The sequence below is a fragment of the Argopecten irradians genome, chromosome 9 (genome assembly GCF_041381155.1).
Source record: "Argopecten irradians isolate NY chromosome 9, Ai_NY, whole genome shotgun sequence".
Classification (NCBI taxonomy): domain Eukaryota; kingdom Metazoa; phylum Mollusca; class Bivalvia; order Pectinida; family Pectinidae; genus Argopecten; species Argopecten irradians.
Window position 1 is genome coordinate 32,374,814 of NC_091142.1, and position 22,173 is coordinate 32,396,986.

General features: G+C 37.3%; 2 protein-coding genes across 2 annotated transcripts; one reads left to right on the top strand and one right to left on the bottom strand.

Annotated features, from left to right (window-relative positions):
* Positions 1 to 373: 373 nt before the first annotated feature.
* Positions 374 to 21,888, bottom strand: LOC138332093 (piwi-like protein 1). Its single transcript, XM_069280044.1, has 18 exons — positions 21,763 to 21,888; positions 20,705 to 20,951; positions 20,304 to 20,518; positions 19,316 to 19,440; positions 17,662 to 17,742; positions 16,960 to 17,163; positions 16,428 to 16,536; positions 15,792 to 15,915; positions 15,023 to 15,140; positions 13,424 to 13,541; positions 11,527 to 11,714; positions 10,828 to 10,979; positions 10,303 to 10,427; positions 9,905 to 10,079; positions 7,562 to 7,718; positions 3,437 to 3,562; positions 2,420 to 2,567; positions 374 to 1,881 (listed from the first exon to the last, which is right to left on the bottom strand). Exons 1-18 carry the CDS (start codon positions 21,868 to 21,870, stop codon positions 1,765 to 1,767), a joined length of 2,637 nt encoding a protein of 878 aa, XP_069136145.1. The 5' UTR covers positions 21,871 to 21,888; the 3' UTR covers positions 374 to 1,764.
* LOC138331045 (uncharacterized) lies at positions 8,209 to 9,201 on the top strand. The gene is made up of 3 exons (XM_069278502.1): positions 8,209 to 8,373; positions 8,613 to 8,667; positions 8,923 to 9,201. The coding sequence occupies exons 1-3, from the start codon at positions 8,209 to 8,211 to the stop codon at positions 9,099 to 9,101; spliced, it is 399 nt and encodes a 132-aa protein (XP_069134603.1). The 3' UTR covers positions 9,102 to 9,201.
* Positions 21,889 to 22,173: the final 285 nt, after the last annotated feature.

The window sequence follows — 22,173 nt, forward strand, 5'->3', positions numbered from 1 at the left end:
CAACTGTATCGTTTGACATGAGACTACCACAACACTTCTCGAGGTACACACAACTGGATCGTTTGACATGAGACGACCACAAAACTACCCGAGGTACACACAACTGTATCGTTTGACATGAGACGACCACAAAACTACCCGAGGTACACACAACTGGATCGTTTGACATGAGACGACCACAACACTTCTCGAGGTACACACAACTGTATCGTTTGACATGAGACGACCACAAAACTTCTCGAGGTACACACAACTGGATCGTTTGACATGAGACGACCACAACACTACCCGAGGTACACACAACTGGATCGTTTGTCATGAGACAACCACAAAACTACCCGTTGTACACACAACTGGATCGTTTGACATAAGACGACCACAAAATTATCCGAGGTACACACAACTGTATCGTTTGACATGAGACGACCACAACACTACCCGAGGTACACACAACTGGATCGTTTGTCATAAGACGACCACAAAACTACATGAGGTACACACAACTGTATCGTTTGACATTAGAAGACCACAAAACTACCCGGGGTACACACAACTGGGTCGTTTGACATGAGACGACCACAAAACTACCCGTGGTACACACAATTGTATCGTTTGACATGAGACGACCACAAAACTACCCGTGGTACACACAACTGGATCGTTTGACATGAGACGACCACAAAATTACACGGGGTACACACAATCATCATTATACTGTCCAATGCTCCTTGTAATGACAACGGACATCGTTATCGTAAGAAATATAGAAGTAGAAGACCTCAAAAACATTCGTAAAACAAAAGCATCGTACTTTCTATATATATATTCGATTTCCAGTTGTGCTAAAAATCTATGTAATTTTCCTTAACCAACTGTAAAATATGATGAACATTTTGAGTGTGTATTAACCGGATCTATTTTACAACATGTTTCACAATTATCTTCATGCAAATCTTTAATACCGAGGAACAATATTTAATCATAAATAGAGGATCTTACATGAGTGGCTCTGTAATATGAAATCTATCGGATGTGATGTTATAATCATGCGACGTCATTTATAGATTATGACGTCAAATATATATGTGACGTCATAATGGTGTTATTACATATGTGTCTTACGATATTTTCGACATGGCCGTATGACATGGAGAGACGGGCCAGCTATGTTATAAAACAATTTATATAATAAATATATTAGGTGAACAATTTTATGCATATATTACTTATTGAAAAATCAGCAACATTGAGAAGCATCTAGTATTTTTATGTGAGAAAAGTTAAAAAATACACTGAAAGGAGCCAGGTCTCATGATGGGTGTACCAGTGTGATTCCTCGGAAACTGTATAATCTGTGGCTATATATATTGTTATATAATACGTGAGCAACAGTAAATGTAACGTTTGAGAAATCTTCTTCATCGCCACCTTTGTTACAACTCTATTATCACTCAGTCTTATAGAAAACAACCCAAAATATGACAACAGATGGATCATTGTATCAAATACATTAGTCTTCTGGAATTGCTGTATCAATATGATACATTAAAACCTGTATTAGAGACCACCTCTGTATAAAGACCGCCTACTTAATAAGAAGACATTCTCAACGTTCCAAAATGCCAATTTCAACACAATTTACCATGTGTAGAAAGACAAACTGGTTATAACGACCATTTTCTTGGTCCCTTGGGGGTCTTTACTGACAGGTCTGTGTTAAACAGTTTTCAGGAATCACCGTATGTGGATGACATAAGTCCTTATCTACAAGAAGTACAGGCGGTCAGCGAGGTCCAATGAAGGTTCCCTGTGGATAGACTGGCCGACTAGGATAGCAAGTTTGTGTGCATACTGGCAAGGGGCGGGTACTCGGATGGTTCCCTGAAATAAATAAAATTCTGAATCAGTGATGTACGTACGACGCACCCGAACTCAGTAGTCAAACTACGTAGTTTGTGAATTTGTGGGGTAACTAACAATAGTGTTGATGTCTCACGAGATATGAGTAGGTGTTCCGGAATGTCTTGAATTTTGCATGATTGTAAAATTACTCTATTTATTGATATTAAAAAAAGAAACACTCAAAACCGTTTTGGAGCATAAAGATTTTATTATCACAAAATATGACTGGATTGCCTCGCTTTGTTCCCTAGTATGTGATTTAGTTGGTATACATTTGTCCAGGACCCGGTCCCTTGACCTACATTTAATTGCTATGTTCGATACGTATTTTTCTTTTCATGCCTAACATAAAAAAATCTATTAATTACACATAGAGCCCCAGGGAAATTCATAACTGAAGCATTACCTCTTGGACATTGAATTTTGTAGTTTGTTTTTCGTTTTCATTGAGATTGCATTACAGCAGTATTTGAAAAACAAAAAACGTTGTGACGCTTGAATGACGTAAACAACATACCGGCCAGTTATAGTACAGATGTGTCATCTTGTAGGTCAATCGTTGAAAGTGGTCAGGCCTCATACCGGTCGTGTCGAAGATGACGTTGAAATGTGTCGGTGTCACTGTTCCCTGCCGTACTGACTGGGATACCAGGAAGAAATCAAACCTAAAATAAAAGCATGCCACATATATATAATATCTCGTCATAAATAAAATAGAAGCATACCACATGTAAAAAGTATTTCGTCATAAATAAAATAGAAACATGCCACATTCCTCAGACTAGACCTATGTAAAGATACCAGGGATAGAATTGGTGTAAGTATTCCTCAGACTAGACCTATGTATAGGTACCAGGGATAGAATTGGTGTAAGTATTCCTCAGACTAGACCTATGTATAGGTACCAGGGATAGAATTGGTGTAAGTATTCCTCAGACTAGACCTATGTATAGGTACCAGGGATAGAATTGGTGTAAGTATTCCTCAGACTAGACCTATGTATAGGTACCAGGGATAGAACCGGTGTAAGTATTCCTCAGACAAGATCTATGTATAGGTACCAGGGATAGAATTGGTGTAAGTATTCCTCAGACTAGACCTATGTATAGATACCAGGGATAGAATTGGTGTAAGTATTCCTCAGACTAGACCTATGTATAGATACCAGGGATAGAATTGGTGTAAGTATTCCTCAGACTAGACCTATGTATAGATACCAGGGATAGAATTGGTGTAAGTATTCCTCAGACTAGACCTATGTATAGGTACCAGGGATAGAATTGGTGTAAGTATTCCTCAGACTAGACCTATGTATAGGTACCAGGGATAGAATTGGTGTAAGTATTCCTCAGACTAGACCTATGTATAGGTACCAGGGATAGAATTGGTGTAAGTATTCCTCAGACTAGACCTATGTATAGGTACCAGGGATAGAATTTATGTATAGGTACCAGGGATAGAATTGGTGAAAGTATTCCTCAGACCACTATCGACACAGTAAAGATTTTACTTATTGGGAGTCTGTGACCCTTACCACTCCGGCTTGGTGACCTCTGTGTCGATAACTGTACCAGGTATAGGGTTGGTGTAGGTTCCGCGCGCCCTTGAGAAGAATCGGCTGCTGATTCTTTTCTTTACCACCACGACTGCAATCCTTACACTGAAAGGAAACATCTCAATACAGAACATCAAATGCCAAAGACGAACATGAAATGTCAAGGACGAATATCAAATATCAAGAGCGAATATTAATTGTCAAGGTCATTCCTTTCGTCACGATGTTGTCAGATTATTCATATAACATTTTCATCATATCATTCTAATGTTGTTTTAAAGTTGGTCACTTCGAGGTTGGTTGATTTTATTTACGCCTTAGTTACCACTAGGGGTATTTAAAGAAGCCCCCCCTCCCCTGTATGCAATGTGTTGCGTGTGTAAAGTGTGTTATATATGTCTGTGGTCAAACCAATGTTATGTATATTGGGCCTTACAGAATAAAACAACAAACAAAGCTATACGCAGTGAAAGTTTGAGGTTTCGCCATATTATAATATTGTGCCTAACAATCTGTATAAATTCTTCCATGGACGTTATTAGTCAGGCACTCTAGGAACACGTACAAAAAACTCTGTACCTCAAACTTTTGTGGAAAAAAAAAGTCTTATTAGAAGTAAACATGAAGCAATATATTTTTCAAGCCAAGTGCATATAATTCAATCTACCAATTCTATCCCTGGTACCTATACATATATAAATATATATAAGTGAGTTTGGAAAAACAAGCAAATGATTAACAAAATGGTAAACATGTACACCTAATCAAGATGTTATAGTCAGTGTTCACCAAATCATCGAATCAGTGTATACTATAGTCAGTGTTCACCAAATCACCAAATCAGTGTATACTATAGTCAGTGTTCACCAAATCACCGAATCAGTGTATACTATAGTCAGTGTTCACCAAATCACCGAATCAGTGTATACTATAGTCAGTGTTCACCAAATCACCGAATCAGTGTATACTATAGTCAGTGTTCACCAAATCACCGAATCAGTGTATACTATAGTCAGTGTTCACCAAATCACCGAATCAGTGTATACTATAGTCAGTGTTCACAAATCACCGAATCAGTGTATACTATAGTCAGTGTTAAACAAATCACCGAATCAGTGTATACTATAGTCAGTGTTCAACAAATCACCGAATCAGTGTATACTATAGTCAGTGTTCACCAAATCACCGAATCAGTGTATACTATAGTCATGTTCACCAAATCACCGAATCAGTGTATACTATTTCAGTTTACACACCAATCACCGAATAGTGTATACTATAGTCAGTGTACACCAAATCACAGAATCAGTGTATACTATATAGTCAGTGTTCACCAAATCACCGAATCAGTGTATACTATAGTCAGTGTTCACCAAATCACCGAATCAGTGTAAACTATAGTCAGTGTTCACCAAATCACCGAATCAGTGTATACTATAGTCAGTGTTCACCAAATCACCGAATCAGTGTATACTATAGTCAGTGTTCACCAAATCACCGAATCAGTGTATACTATAGTCACTGTTCACCAAATCACCGAATCGGTGTATACTATAGTCACTGTTCACCAAATCACCGAATCAGTGTATACTATAGTCAGTGTTCACCAAATCACCGAATCAGTGTATACTATAGTCAGTGTTCACCAAATCACCGAATCAGTGTATACTATAGTCACTGTTCACCAAATCACCGAATCAGTGTATACTATAGTCACTGTTCACCAAATCACCGAATCAGTGTATACTATAGTCAGTGTTCACCAAATCACCGAATCAGTGTATACTATAGTCAGTGTTCACCAAATCACCGAATCAGTGTATACTATAGTCAGTGTTCACCAAATCACCGAATCAGTGTATACTATAGTCAGTGTTCACCAAATCACCGAATCAGTGTATACTATAGTCACTGTTCACCAAATCACCGAATCAGTGTATACTATAGTCAGTGTTCACCAAATCACCGAATCAGTGTATACTATAGTCAGTGTTCACCAAATCATCGAATCGGTGTATACTATAATCAGTGTTCACCAAATCACCGAATCAGTGTATACTATATTCAGTTTACATCTGCTCATGTACATCCAATAAAGAGTGTTATAGTCAGTGCACACCAAATCACCGAATCAGTGTATACTATAGTCAGTGTTCACCAAATCACCGAATCAGTGTATACTATAGTCAGTGAACACCAAATCACCGAATCAGTGTATACTATAGTCAGTGTTCACCAAATCACCGAATCGGTGTATACTATAGTCAGTGTTCACCAAATCACCGAATCAGTGTATACAAATCACCGAATCAGTGTATACTATAGTCAGTGTTAAACAAATCACCGAATCAGTGTATACTATAGTCAGTGTTCACCAAATCACCGAATCAGTGTATACTATAGTCAGTGTTCACCAAATCACCGAATCAGTGTATACTATAGTCAGTGTTCAACAAATCACCGAATCAGTGTATACTATAGTCAGTGTTCACCAAATCACCGAATCGGTGTATACTATAGTCACCGTTCACCAAATCACCGAATCGGTGTATACTATAGTCACTGTTCACCAAATCACCGAATCAGTGTATACTATAGTCAGTGTTCACCAAATCACCGAATCAGTGTATACTATAGTCAGTGTTCACCAAATCACCGAATCGGTGTATACTATAGTCAGTGTTCACCAAATCACCGAATCAGTGTATACTATAGTCAGTGTTCACCAAATCACCGAATCAGTGTATACTATAGTCAGTGTTCACCAAATCACCGAATCAGTGTATACTATATTCAGTGTTCACCAAATCACCGAATCGGTGTATACTATATTCAGTGTTCACCAAATCACCGAATCAGTGCATACTATAGTCAGTGTTCACCAAATCATCGAATCGGTGTATACTATAATCAGTGTTCACCAAATCACCGAATCAGTGTATACTATATTCAGTTTACATCTGCTCATGTACACCCAATAAAGATGTTATAGTCAGTGCACACCAAATCACCGAATCAGTGTATACTATAGTCAGTGCACACCAAATCACCGAATCAGTGTATACTATAGTCAGTGTACACCAAATCACCGAATCAGTGTATACTATAGTCAGTGTTCACCAAATCACCGAATCAGTGTATACTATAGTCAGTGTTCACCAAATCACCGAATCAGTGTATACTATAGTCAGTGTTCACCAAATCACCGAATCAGTGTATACAATAGTCAGTGTTCACCAAATCACCGAATCAGTGTATACTATTTCAGTTTACATCTACTCATGTACACCCAATAAAGATGTTATAGTCAGTGTACACCAAATCACCGAATCAGTGTATACTATAGTCAGTGTTCACCAAATCACCGAATCAGTGTATACTATAGTCAGTGTTCACCAAATCACCGAATCAGTGTATACTATAGTCAGTGTTCACCAAATCACCGAATCAGTGTATACTATAGTCAGTGTTCACCAAATCACCGAATCAGTGTATACTATAGTCAGTGTTCACCAAATCACCGAATCAGTGTATACTATAGTCAGTGTTCACCAAATCACCGAATCAGTGTATACTATAGTCAGTGTCACCAAATCACCGAATCGGTGTTATACTATAGTCAGTGTACACCAAATCACCGAATCAGTGTTTACTATAGTCAGTGTTCACCAAATCACCGAATCAGTGTATACTATAGTCAGTGTTCACCAAATCACCGAATCAGTGTATACTATAGTCAGTGTTCACCAAATCACCGAATCAGTGTATACTCTATAGTCAGTGTACACCAAATCACCGAATCGGTGTATACTATAGTCAGTGTTCACCAAATCATCGAATCAGTGTATACTATATTCAGTGTACACCCTTACTGTATTAAGGTTACATTTAGTGGGGCTTTGTTTTCACTATCATCGTATTTTCATTGAAATCTGTTAATGCTAAACACCATCGAAACAATCAGAAATAAATTGACCTGCCTAAGAACAATGGTATTGTAAGGGACGATTTATACGAACAGCAATGAAGTTTAACCCTTGAATATGTCCATATATGAAACCTTTTATCAAACTCGGCTGATTCTGATATAAGAGTAATACTTACTCGTAGTCATCTCCAGCACATTGTCTGATTGCATCGACGACTTGTGGCATCTCATGCTCGTAAACAGCTGGGAGTTGTCCATCCCCAACTCCATCTCTATATATGACAATCTTCTCTGGCAACCTCCCATTGACTTGGTGATACTGGCGAAGAGCATCTGCATTTATAAATCAAAGGACTGAACGTACTATAGCTAAATGCACGTGGTAGAATTTCAGTCGGTATAAAAATAGATTGATAAAAGCACCTGTTTCATGTTTTTTTAAATTTTCCGGTTTTTTCTTCACAAGAATTTATTACCAAATTAAACATTTCAATATGTTTCAAATAAACCTATTTTCAAATTTACTCGAAGAACTTGAACACCCCGTATAATAGGCAGTATTTTTTCCTAAAATTTTCTCTCTTTATCCAAGTAAACTTAAGTTAACTTTGCTGTGAACTCGAAGCCTTAAAAATTGCACGTCTACTTCCAATTACTGCTAATCAAACACGCACAGCTGCTTATTTTTTTTAATTACGTATAAATTTAAGGTCTTTCATGGGTAACGAAATGGTAACAAATCGAGGATTTCCGTTACGATTCGGATTTAGGGGAATCCCTGTTTGAGTTATCATTCTTTGTGTAAAATCATCAGTAAATCAAAATGACGTACCAGCGTCACCGCCGAAGCCACTTTGCGTCTTTGGCTAAACCAAAACGCAATAGGAAGAAAGGGAATGATATAATTATCGAACATAACTATGTAAGTGGGCACGTTTGTGTCGGGGACGCGTGTAATTCTAAAACATGTCTTTTGTTCGTCGAAAAAGTACATTAAAACAAAGTAAGTAGTACAAGTTGGCGCGAGGGTCGTCGAGTTATAAAGTTCCCTTTCCTTATTGACAACCTTCAATCACGCAAACACTGCAGACTAGGTCCAATACCACTGACTTCGCAAAATGTTTTAGGGGAAATGAAAAGGACTAGGTGGTTATCTGTATGCGAAATGTCAGAACGCTGATTGTGGTGAGGTGAACAACATCCCATACGGAAAAAACTTATCATCAGAATGAGAAAAGAACTGGAATGCCTTGCTTCACCATCAATACTAAACTGGGCACAGGTATGTGTTTATGTGAATACTGAATCGGTAATTTAAACGTTTCATTAGCATAATGAACTGATGTCAAGCTTAGATCAGAATATAATTAAGATTAGTGTATCTATATTATTTGATTTATTTATATAAAAGATTAAAACATCAATCCTTTATCATTTATGTAAAGCACTTTGTTGTCTTAATTTTTTAGTTTCCATATTCTCATTTTTATATATAGGCCTACAATGATCTGATGATATAAATTGTATCTTATTACAGCAATGATAGACAGCATTGGTGGCCCAGGTAGAGTCAACAATTTCCTGTCCACTTTTAATATACCTACTATAAATGACAAGACTCTGAAGGGAAAAAGGGCTGGTGATGTTATAGAGACTGTGTCTAAGGAAATCACAAGAAAGGCTGCTTCTGATGCCTATAAAATGGAGATGGCGTAAGTATTACCATTATAATGTCCATTGGCAATATGTTATAACTGTTTTTACCATATCCTTGGGTTCAATCATACAAGTTAATTCCACCAATCAAAAAAAAAAAGAGAAAAACAACATCATCAACAAAGGTAATTAAATAAATCATGAAAAAATTCTATCAGCGGCGAGTGGCATTGAATCAATATCCCTTCATATTTTATATTTTTTCAGTGATATATCTGCTAAAGAGTCTGACAACGCAACAAAACTTATGGTTGATCTTTATGACGATGACCTCGGAGTTGCCATTTTGCCAGATATAGCAACACCTACAAAGTAAATAGAGCTACTCAGAGCACAATATATTTTTATGGTTTAATTAATCAATGATATATTTTGGGGCACTGCAATTTTAAAATGTTGGTTAAAAGTTATGACATGACAAAGGGAATTGAGACATTTAAGTGATCAAGATACATATATGATAACCTTAATTCATACAGAAATTTAGCTTTTTTTGAACATGTTCACTGTAGGCTTTAAATGTTAACAAAACAAACTTTTAATTGCAGAGAGCTGCTGTTGGAATTATTTTCATTGTATTGTTGATACTGTCAACCAATTTGTTTTTGCGCGCGATCTTAATTCGAGAATTTTGAGATAAAAGTGAAATCGCAAAAAAAATGAGTAATTCTCAATGAGTTAGAATTTGTGGCTCAAATCGAGAACGCGAAATTTAGTAGCTTCGAAAATAAGATGGTATACAGTGTAACACTTTTATATCTTTGACCTTCTCAAAAATATTGAGTCTTAAATTTGGATCTTACCCTTAATGCAGATTTTCAGGCCGTCATTGAGTTCCTGTGCAGTGTGCTGGAAGGTACATCTGGAGTAGAACCGTGTGATTGATCCATTGATGCTGCAGACTACACCCCCTACAGATCTGCCTTTATTGACCGAGTCGTGGTACGTATCTATCCCGATCACCATCAGATTACTCACCTGTGGCCCAAAAATATATCAACAATACATTCTTCTTAAAACTACAAGTCATTCATATCATGATTTATTCAGTTTTATATGAAACTTACGTTTAAAAATAACAATAAATACGCACCAGACAAGAACTGATTGACGTAGCACACAATAGTGCTACGTCACAACATATGTGTCAAGACCTATGACCTGTTTGTGCTGACTACATTTAAGTTTTAAACGAACTCACAGGTATTTGTAGCCGCCAAACTTCCCCTCCAAGTTTGCAATTTAGCTGAATTGCAATTTTAGTTGCTACCGACATCAATTGTGGTTTTCTCTGTAGAGTTTTTCTAAGGACACACTGGCTCGGAACTGCAAAGAATGGTTGTAGAAAGGAACTGTTTGAGACATTCATATTTGATATAAAAATGAAACGTCGAAGTTTGAGTGGAGTTTCACGTAAAACAAAATAATCATTGTCTGTTTTAAGACGTCAACTTTAATTGATCAAGATTTCCGCCAAGCTCCTGAAAACCAACCGATCGTTAAATCATTCAATGAAGAGTAGCGTGATGGTCTAAATAAACTCTAATATACTTTACGTATACAACGTTTTAATTTCGATCAAATATTTCATTTCAATAATAAATTGGAAAAAGGATTGAACAAGCAATGCCTATATACATTCTCCCGTAGGTTATAAAATGCATAAGTGTATTATAAAGTGATAATTAATTCTTTCTTTTGTAATAGGCAAAAATAGAAAACATACCTGGATGGTCGACACAGCACGCCTTCTTGATGGCGTCATACAGATCCTTCCGCGATGACGGAAGAATACAAATCATCAGTTGTGTGTCCCTTGTGACATTCCTCTTCAGAGCATCCAAAAAGTCCGATGGCCGGCTGCCATTAAGCTCACACCTGGTGTTATAATGAATCAAGAGATATTTTAATTGTAAAGCATATGAACTAGAGACTACGGCGGCCATGACGTTTGATCCATGAATTAAAAGGGAAGGTGCAAAACTACACTTTGATTTGATTCTACGGAATCTCTTTTTCACTTCCCATCTAAAACTAACAAACGATTGTGTAATACAGAGCTTAAAACCATCCCTGTATTGGTACAAATATAGAAAAAAAACAATCCCCGTATTTGTCTAAATAGAGAGATTAATACCGTCCCCGTATTTGTACAAATATAGAGCTGAAAACCTTCCCCGTATTTGTACAAATATAGAAAAAAACAATCCCCGTATTTGTATAAATAGAGAGATTAATACCGTCCCCGTATTTGTACAAATATAGAGCTGAAAACCTTCCCCGTATTTGTACAAATATAGAGTTTAAAACCATCCCTGTATTTGTACAAAAATAGAGTTTAAAACCATCCCTGTATTGGTACAAATATTGAGCCATCACTGTATTTGTACAAAAATAGAGCTTAAAACCATCCACGTGTACTTACAACCTTGGGCGGTGGAATTCCATGTCCATTTTATCTCCCACTTTATTAAGAGTTTCAAACAGGTCCCTGGCATTGCCCGAGTCCTGCCTGGTAAAACATACTACCCAGTTGGTGAGATTAACACTTGTCAGAAGCTTGTTACCACGAAGGCTCCGAGTCCAATCGGCATCTTCCTGTCTGTAGTTACACTAGCGTCACAGACAAACAGAACGTATAACAGCTGTGCAATTTTATAATTAGTGTCAAGGGCAAATTCAATATTTTTTCCAGTTTCGGATAATCAAATTTATTATGGACCGATGATTTTCTTTCTAAAATTATATTAACATAAACCGCTCATAAATGCTCACCCGATTTCTGAATGTTTAATACAATCACTGACAATATGGCAATTAAGTGTCATCACATGTTACTTGTTATTGTCTATTTTGGTGCCATCGTCTCAGTGGCGTAGGAAGATGAAACGTAATGGGAGGGGGGGGGGGGCAAAGGTCCTCAATATTTCGTAACACGACCCCCCACTCGCCCGCCCCGCACCCACAGGAGATACTTTATATACTTTTTTTTCATATATCATTACATATACTCCCTGTAAACATATAGACAGTGGCGTCACAAACAGGAAATTAATCAATACGCAAATTAGCGTGCGAGTTTTGGGGGTCCTGGGTATCCCCTGGAAAATTATTACGATTTAGAATGGCAGATATCAGTTTTACGATACATTTTGTTGAATTTACGAGCGGCGAAGGCGTGAGAATTTGGTGTTGGGGGGTCTTCCCCGGGAAAAAATGTACGATTTAGAATGGCTGAGATGAGTTTTACGATGCATTTTGTTGAATTTGCGAGCGCCGTAGGCGCGAGAATTTGAGATTTTTGGGGGTCCGGGGGTCTTCCCCGAAAAAAAATATTACGATTTTGTATTTTGATGATTTTTAAGCATTCTTAATACGGTAATGTTACCTGCATTTAGAAATGATAATTGTGAGTGTCGTCTCATCATTATGCAACCCAGCGCGGTCTGAACATACCGGATTCACACCATCGGCACATTGTTGTGTAACTCAAAATAATAATGAATTGATAGTTTTACTCAGACATATAAACAAATTAATCTTTCAAGAAGTATTTTTTTAAATAGTATAATCCCTTGATGGACAATTTTAGTCTAGTCCGTGTGTATTGAATTTTCATTATCAAAGGTTTGAACATTACGTGCTTGAACGTTTTAGGAAACGCGCCGCGCAGCGGAAAATTTTCTAAAATGAAGTACAAAAATGTGCAGGAGAACGCTTTTTTCTTTCAAATGTGCATTTTTAGAACATTTCACTCGGCCCCCCCAGCCTCCCCCACCCCCGCTTCCTACGCCCCTGCGTCTGTTATTGGCTATTGTCTATTGAAACCTGTAGTATACGAATGTTCTTTATGCAACCCCACACAAAATCCAAAAAAGGTTGTATTGAAACACAGTGTTTAGCGATATAATACTAAATGGTACTCAGTCACTTTCACATCCTCTACACGACAAACAAGTGACAAATACTTTATCATATATTTAAAGGACCTTACCATTAAATGCATTTTAAGACTTGTCTTTCCAGTATATACTTTGTAGGATGACTCCTATCAGGCGACTTCGAACATACAATTTGGAGCTGTGTGTAGGAAGAGGTCTAACGTACAACTTGTTTCACAGGGAGAATGAAAGTAACGTTATATGTCTGTAAATCATAAATGTGCCGAAATGCATTTTAAGGAAATGCAATAATGTAATGTCCTCTGATTCGTTTGGTGTTATAAAATAGCAACGCATATACACTGTACATTGGCATATTCTCCGTTCTACTTGTACTACACAAATTCCCAACTGATTTAGTGATTTGTTTAAAATAATTACCACAACATCTTCTGCCATTTTAACAGTTTCCATGGGAAGTACTCTTCCTTGAAGTTGTAGAAGGTTCTGCGAGAACCTCAGTCGCCAGCCCTGGAGTTCTTGTTTAACCTCCGGTGTTCTGAAACAAGTTTCCAATGCAGGTGATTCAAACAATTAGGAAAACCGGCCAGTCGCATTTCTTCACTACGATAAGGTTCCTCCATAAATCTGTGTTATCTGTTTGTATATTCTTCACTACAAATATTATAAACATGTTTTGTTTGAATGATTTAACGCCCAATTAACAGCCTGTGTAATGGGAATAATTCACGTACCACATGATACCCGATAACATTCATGTGTTTATTGTTTCTATTGGTGATGGAATGACGTCAATAGACTAGATTGCCTGTTGCTGTTTTTCTATTCTCCGCTAGGCTTCGCCCCGAAAATGTATGAGCGCAGCTAGCGGAGAGAATTGGTACTAAGGCAGGTAATCCAGTCTATAGCGTCAAAAGATGATATCCCACGCTAACGTCACTTCAGCGGGAACATTACAAATAGTTACGTTCCATCACCACTGTAGATACTAGTCCTGTACAAACGTTATCGGATATCATGTGGTACTTGAATTAGTCCCACTTAAAAACGAGTTCGGGTTAACCAACAGTCTGTACCTTCCAACTGTCCAATTAACTACGCTAGCCAAGGGTCCGATACTCTACCTGCAACCCTTGGCAGATGTCGTGTCAAAATTGAAGTTCCCGCATTCAAATTCTGATTGGATGCGGCTAGGTTCAGGCGACCAATGAAAACGCAGTTTTTGCTTACCAACAAAATTGAATCGAAGTGATAGTAGTGACCTACATTTGTAAATTGAAGCGTACCATGACTGTCAACAGCAGCTCCAAGCGGAGTCAGATTTTCTTTTTAGTCAATTGTTAAATGTTTTAGATTAGCTAAATGAAGAACATTGATATGTTGTTTTTCAAACAGACTGGGAAGGTAAATACGTGCGTGGTTTCTGTTTCTCAAAGTGAAACAAATTATGCAAAGATAAACTACGATCTCCTGACAAAGTTGGACACTGAATCATGAAACACAAAAACCTGTGTCCGAACTGACAAACTAATGCCTCAAAAACATGTTTATCTTTGGTATTTTGAATCTGTCGCAAACACCATGTGCATCTCAATGGGCACAAAAACGCTGTTATTTTTCAATCCATACATCAATGATACGAGCTGTTTCATTGGTTGCTTATTACGAAAATGGAAGGGGCAACTGCGGTGATCCAGCAGGTGGCACAGTGCGGGAAGGTTACCTTTGACGTCAGATCATTAGTGAAGTTTCTGTCCCACACGGGATTCAAATTCGCGACCTATAGGCAGCAGGTTTGTGGTAATATGTCGGACATCTTAACCACTTGATCACTGCAACCCAGATTTTTAAGAATGATATTTGATTCATTATTCCAGACAAAATATGATCGATACGTCTATCCATAGCTAGATTTATCTTTATTTTATTACTAATGATGTAAATCTATAAGGCAATTCTACAAGTTGTATACTGATACAGAACCCATATTCATAAGTCCAGGTAGATTAATGTACTTACTTGTTGATTTGGTTCATGAAACCAGACAGGGTGTTACATCTTCCCTCTGGAGCAATTCTTGTATGGGAGGCAACATCTCTCATCACGGAGAAATCACTCCGCACATCATCTGACAGACCTGTATAATCACATCACCAGATTTGTCTATTTTTTCTGTAATGGTACTTCAAATGAAGTTTTAATATGTAAGTTAAAGTTAATTTTCGTCCACTCGATTTGAAGAGAAATTCTCCAATAGATGGAGTCGCCAAAGAAGACTGCACTACAGTATTAGTCGCAACACGTGTTTGTTTTGAGATAAAAAATTCTTTTAAAGTTGTTTTTTATTTAGTCATTGTTAAAATTCATTAACAATCAATTTAAATATTTATTATTAATTTTCTTTCACAATTAATCTGACCTTTTTTGAAGCTTTGTTGTCACTATTGTTTTGGTTTTTACTGGGGCATCTAAAATTGTTTCTCACAAAACTTTGCAAACATTTCTTTTTCCATAACATGATGATAGTTTAAAAATAATAGGGGTCCGAGGTTATCGTTATGTAGAAAATAGGAATCCAAGTTATCGTGACATCAAAAAAGAGGCATTGATGTTGCGTATGGATTAAGAAAAAATATCCAAAAATGAATTACAAACATGTCACTATTTTTTTTAGTTTCATCGGATTATGAAAAATATTTTTTGCACTTGCAACTCAGATTCACACAGTTTGTAAACATTGAAGAAATTGAAAAATTAGTAACATCATTACTTAAATAAAATGAGGTACCTGTGAGAATACATAATTCTGGGACCAGCAGGATTTTCTCAGGGCGCCCCATCCTAACCTCCTTGGGCTTGGTACGACTTACTAACATCGGCTGAGTGTCATCAATTATAGTTCTGTCATAGGACTGTGTAGTAACAATAGAATCTTGTTTTAACCTGTGTATTAATATTAACCATTATCTAGGTTTGATTGGGTAAAAGCAAAAAAAATTTCTATCATTATCAATCATGTATTCAAAACATAACAAATTTCATTATTTTATTGGGTTTTGTTATTATCATTATTATTTATTGTTTTTTTTCTCCTTTTTTGTTTTTTTGTTTTTGTTTTTTTTCTTCCAGATGATCAATTTTTGTTTTCAATTTCTACCAATTGTTTATACATCTTTAAGATATTTCTTATAGGTTATATAAAGACAAATTCCAAGAAAATCACATTAAAAACCAAAAACATTGAAAAAGCTTTACATGTACTTAGAAATTAATTCAATATAACACATTTTATTTATTTTCAAGGGGAAAAAAGTAAAAATAAATGTCTAAATATTTTTTTCCATTTTCAAATAATGAAACTACGGAATTTCTAAGGTTAATTGTATCTTACTATTGTATGGATTTAAATAAAGTAACACATTACCTTCTTAAAGTACTCTTTGAAACTTATCTCCCCTCCACGTCCCGAAAATGTACTGTTCGGGTTTTTGTCCCAATCTATATCGTCCACTCGATACGTCTTATTGTTGTATCTACACAATAAAGAACGGCTTGCTAAATAATACCAGTAAACAAAAGTCACCCGTGTGATTGCAATATGAACAACTGCATTTTAAGGAGTCCGTTTTATAAGCATTTGGTATAAGCATTGCTTGAAATCTATGTATATATGAACTTTTTATCACATGATAATTCTGTTGTAGCATGTTTGAAACTAGCTTCGAGACCGCTATGATTTTGCAAATTAATTATTTTCATAAACTTATACACAACTTTTTTCTCTACTTGTTCTGTACGAATTCTACATTGTACAATTATGGCCCTCTCTGGAGGGAAACATCTAAAATTGTTTCCCTGGAAATAAGTTTTTCTCGAGGGCTAGGTTAATCCCATCAGAATATTCTAAATAAAAGTGAGGTATAATCATACAAAAAATATTAAGTATATCTAGTTACCTGGTAAGGACGATACTTCCAACAAACTTTTTGGTGCATCTTTCCACAAAGGATTCCCCACTGCGGTCATTGGTGTTGTAGATGTCGTACATCATGTCCAGTACTGTGTCTATCCTCATGATTTTATGGGAGATGTCAGCACACAACATGGCCTTGTTTTCGTATTGGAGGATGGATGTTATAAACCCAGGCACCACTCGAAGTCTGTGACAAAAGTAGAAATTACCTTGTTGATACTGAAAACACCTGTATTCAGTCTTGCATGTCTAACGACTCTTCACGGTGATTTAACTTCGCGTTTTATCACGATTTCTAATCCAAGAAAACTGATATATAAGTGCAGTACTAAATACCACTGTGCCTATTTCGTATTTATACAATACACGTTCTTGATATTTCCTTGTTTTTCAAAAACTAAAACGTATAAGTAAATTTCAACTCAAGACCTGGTCAAGACTTCATTACAACACAATGATAATAAGTGACTATATTGGCTGGTCAAAGAATTCTGATTGACTTATATGTGGTGTAATTAGCATTTGAAATTGGAATCTGGGTTGTGAACATTACTCAACTAAAAGGCACACTGGGAGTGTTGCACTTCTTCATCCAATACTGAGTATTGATATTTCATTTTTTAGTATTACTTTCTTCATCTTTTTAGATTTCCCAAAAGAATCTTTTATAGGTAAATTGACTTACTTGTGCTGGGTAATATCAACAGAGAGGTTCATATTGTAGTAGTTCCGTCCAATTTGTTGCATGTCGATTAAGTTTAAAACCCTGCAGGAGGATAAAAAAAGTCCTTTTTATTAGTTGTCAACAGATCACACCAGATAGTGTGTAACCACAGATCTCGCCTTCCTTTCGGTGTCCGAAGTTTATTTCGGGGCAAAATATTTAATCAGGATAAAAAATTGTTGAATTGACTTATTTGATTGATTCATCATATCATGTGATCGATGTAAACAAAACGTCATATCTCTTTCTGAATACGTCATCTTCAATCTTTTGGAAAAAAATCCATCGTGCATTCAGATATTTCATTGTCATTTACGAACATTTTCGAAGTAAGGAAGTTACAAATACATTTAATCGTGATATAATACACAGTATGACATAAAAATATTTTCTAATTTATTGGAATATTTTCTGAATAATTTAGAATCAATATTTACTTGTTTTTAAAGTCTCTTGAAGTACTCGTATTCCAGAATCATTATTGTAGCGAAGTTTAATACATTGGGTAGAACAACACATTCCTGTCAAGTAATATAAACGTTCTTTCTTTGGCGCAATCTAGCGCACAATTGATTTCAAAGAGGTTAACCTAATGATTAATTAAGTATTCATAGAAAATAGTTTCTTTGTCTCATACTTGCAAAATATATCGTCAATTACATTTAAATAGAAATTTACCATCGCCAAATGCACTAAAATGTGACTACCAATAAAATGTGTACAGCCATCTAACTTCCCTCGACGATCGTGGAAGGCGAGACAGATCTTGGAACGCGAGACAGATCGTGGAACGTGAACCAGATCATGGAACGTGAGACAGATCGTGGAACGTGAGACAGATCGTGGAACCTGAGACAGATCGTGGAAGGTGGGACAGATCGTGGAACGTGAGACAGATCGTGGAAATTGAGACAGATCGTGAAAGGTGCGACAGATCGTGGAACGTGAGACAGATCGTGGAAAGTGAGACAGATCGTGAAAGGTGATACAGATCGTGGAAGGTGGGACAGATCGTGGAACGTGAGACAGATCGTGGAAAGTGAGACAAATCGTGGAAGGCGAGACAGATCGTGGAAGGTGAGACAGATTGTGAAAGTCGAGACAGATCGTGAAAGTTGAGACAGATCGTGGAACGTGAGACAGATCGTGAAAGGTGCGACAGATCGTGGAACGTGAGACAGATCGTGGAAGGTGAGAAAGATCGTGGAACGTGAGACAGATCGTGGAAGGTGAGAAAAATCGTTTAACGTGAGACAGATCATGGAAGGTGGGACAGATCGTGTAACGTGAGACAGATCGTGGAAGGTGGGACAGATCGTGGAACGTGAGACAGATCGTGGAAGGTGAGACAGATCGTGAAAGGTGCGACAGATCGTGGAACGTGAGACAGATCGTGGAAGGTGAGACAGATCGTGAAAGGTGCGACAGATCGTGGAACGTGAGACAGATCGTGGAAGGTGAGACAAAGCCTGGAGTTGACAATACTGTTATCCTTTTGATAAATGGTACAGGAACTATCAAAGATATTGGAAAGTAATAAATATCATTCAATGCCGAATACGATATACACTTTGATACATACAAATGAAAATTGATTAATTTACTACTAATTTACCTTTTGAAGAGAATATTGAGGAAAAATAAGCCTTGAGGACTCGAACTGTGGAAGGTGTTTGTAAATTTGATGGTAATGCGTATATTTTCACTATCTCGTTTCGTCTGACTGAAAACTTCAGTCACCTGAAAAAATAAAAAGGGTCTAGTTAGCTATAACTGCTTAATCTGAGAATACGTAGGTTTTTAGAATGAGTGATAAGTTGAATTAAAGCATTCACTTTAAAAATTTAAGACATCAAGGATTATGTCAGGGAGGGTTAGGGCATTGTCGGTAGTCCTTGTGAATCAGCCTACGGTCAGGAGCGTAGTGGAGTTCCGAGGTGAGGAGGGCTGAATTGAAAAGATATACGAATCCTCTTTTACAGCTGATAATGCCATCATAGCTGTATTTTGGAATTTAGAGTTTACAATAACAGTTTTATATTGGATTAGGGATCATTAGGCAGCTAAAAGGTAGATAATTAGATTTCAGTTTGATGTATGTATTTTCTACAGATCAATGCGAACTGATTTGGGAGGACAACGCCACACCCAACTTTGAGGAAGCCTGTGAGACAGAGCACCATCTCAGTGTTATTTATCTCATTGCTGTTTTACCTCTTGGTCAAGTCTGTGAGGCAGATACAGACATGATCACCCATACTCGTGAAATTATTAGATACCCTTTGACGCAGTCTATGATTCCAATGAGGACCGTGTAAAATTAACGTTTATACCTTTTGACGAAGTCTATGATTCCAATGAGGACCATGTAAAATTAACGTTTATACCTTTTGACGAAGTCTATGATTCCAATGAGGACCATGTAAAATTAACGTTTATACCTTTTGACGAAGTCTATGATTCCAATGAGGACCATGTAAAATTAACGTTTATACCTTTTGACGAAGTCTATGATTCCAATGAGGACCATGTAAAATTAACGTTTATACCTTTTGACGAAGTCTATGATTCCAATGAGGACCATGTAAAATTAACGTTTATACCTCTTGAGGAAGCTTGTGAGGTAGAATCAGGATCATTCCATCAAATATCCGTGTTTGTCCTAGTAGATCGGCATGTGTGAATAACAGTCCTATCCTCATCTTACGACTGTCTATCATAGGGTTAAAGTCAACATGATACTGATAAAGAGACCAGTCATCATCACAATCAAAAGTGAAGAAGTTGGTTGTTAAAGGCACAGGATCTCCGGCGCTTCCTGAAAACCAAATGGAAAGGAGACATCAGCGAAAGAGCATTGTCATGAATTAAATAGGGTGCATACATGGAGTCGGTTGCTTGATAATGTAACATGGCAGAAAATATCTTCCAAGTACTGCCAAAAGGTTATCACGGCTTTTCCTCATTACAAAATCGTTGTAGGATTAATCCAGATGTAATTTACCTCGCTTGTTTGTTATGTGAGCTGGGCGGGTATTTAAATCCGTGTAACGAAAGTCCTCCCTCCGGTTTCCTATTTGTCTGGCGTCTCCAGTTCCTACGCGGAGCTGTGCCATTTCCTCTACTGGGGCTCTTGCTGAATCTCCTGCACCTGGCCTTGGAGCAGATGCTCCCTCGCGATAACTTCCTCTACCACTTCCTGCCACACCGGTCGCTCCACCAGGTGTTGGCGCTGGGGCAGCCGCAGTCGGCTGTAGATGAAACAAAGCATCAACAAAATCAGTTTTATTGTGAATACGAAGTTTAAAACCAGGAACCCTTTCATGTGCCTTTCCAGTTCCATGCCTTGGAGATATATTACTTGACAGCCCTGCAAAATAGATATTGGTGAAAAGCATTATGGAATGAAAGGGCATCGAAGAAAGTGATTAACATTTATGTTATGCATTTCAAGTATTGGTTAGGTAGATGTACACTTTTGTATGAATTGTTTGACATGTAGGCCCACCTGGTATATTGTATTTCAATTTTGGCTTTTTACGACATAAAAAGCACGCTTAGTACTTGTTTGGCCAGTAACATTTTCGTTGAGTATTTTTGAGATATTTCATGTACCTTGGTAACGGCAAATAGCTCACGTTCACAATGTGTTTGAACGTCCATAACCTCGATACTCAAGGGGTTACTATCACTGTCGTTATATCCATCCCTGGAATATGTCACAGCAAAATTATGTTGCTTAGGAAAACAGCTGACCAATGACGGGCCTACAGAGATTTCCTTTGAAGATAACACAAGCAAATCGAAAGCAACACAGTCAATTACAGTGTACCGTTAAATAGCGGTACTTTCTTGTCGACTGTATGACTTTGATTTTGGGTGTCGCTTTCTCTGTAATCTTCAAATAAAGTCTCTCTCCAATGAACTGCCTCCAAACTCCAGACTATCGAGGATGTAGTCCCCCTAAAATATGTATAAACGATCTATGGCTACTCTGCTAGGTTTAAATCTATATGAACTAAACCTAATTCTCAGTTCCCTGTAATATACATGTACACTTACTTGGTGAACCAGCTGCTGTTCCTCTCCAGGGCGCCGTAAAGGTGCTTCCTGAGGAGTAGCATTTCCTCGTGATCGTCCCCTCGACCGTCCTCTGGCCCGTCCCGACATTTTAGTTCGTCTCCTTGTTGTCTCCACTGAAATAAATAAAATCTTAACTTATTCTGTCTCAAATTTTTGAAAAGGATAATGTGTCATCTCCGAAAAGCAAGGGAAGCTACATAAATTGCATGTTACAGATATAGCTCCCAATATCTCCAAGGGTACATTGCGGTCCCCACAATTTCACCAATGTAAACGGCCCAGCGAAATTTCAAGATTCTTGAAAAACGTATTTCAGACGCATACTAAATTCTTTGATACATATTGTAAGTTACCTTTTGTATCCTTTTCCTGTAAACGACTGTCAGTTCT

Coding starts and splice junctions, on each gene's coding strand:
- LOC138332093 (XM_069280044.1), bottom strand. CDS start 21,870: ATGTCGGGACGGGCCAGAGGACGGTCGAGGGGACGATCACGAGGAAAT. Junction 15,916..16,427: donor TCAAAGAGTACTTTAAGAAG/GTAATGTGTTAC, acceptor GTTACTACACAG/TCCTATGACAGAACTATAAT. Junction 7,719..9,904: donor CCTGAAAATCTGCATTAAGG/GTAAGATCCAAA, acceptor TTATAAATGCAG/ATGCTCTTCGCCAGTATCAC.
- LOC138331045 (XM_069278502.1), top strand. CDS start 8,209: ATGACGTACCAGCGTCACCGCCGAAGCCACTTTGCGTCTTTGGCTAAA. Junction 8,374..8,612: donor GTCTTTTGTTCGTCGAAAAA/GTACATTAAAAC, acceptor ACTTATCATCAG/AATGAGAAAAGAACTGGAAT. Junction 8,668..8,922: donor CAATACTAAACTGGGCACAG/GTATGTGTTTAT, acceptor ATCTTATTACAG/CAATGATAGACAGCATTGGT.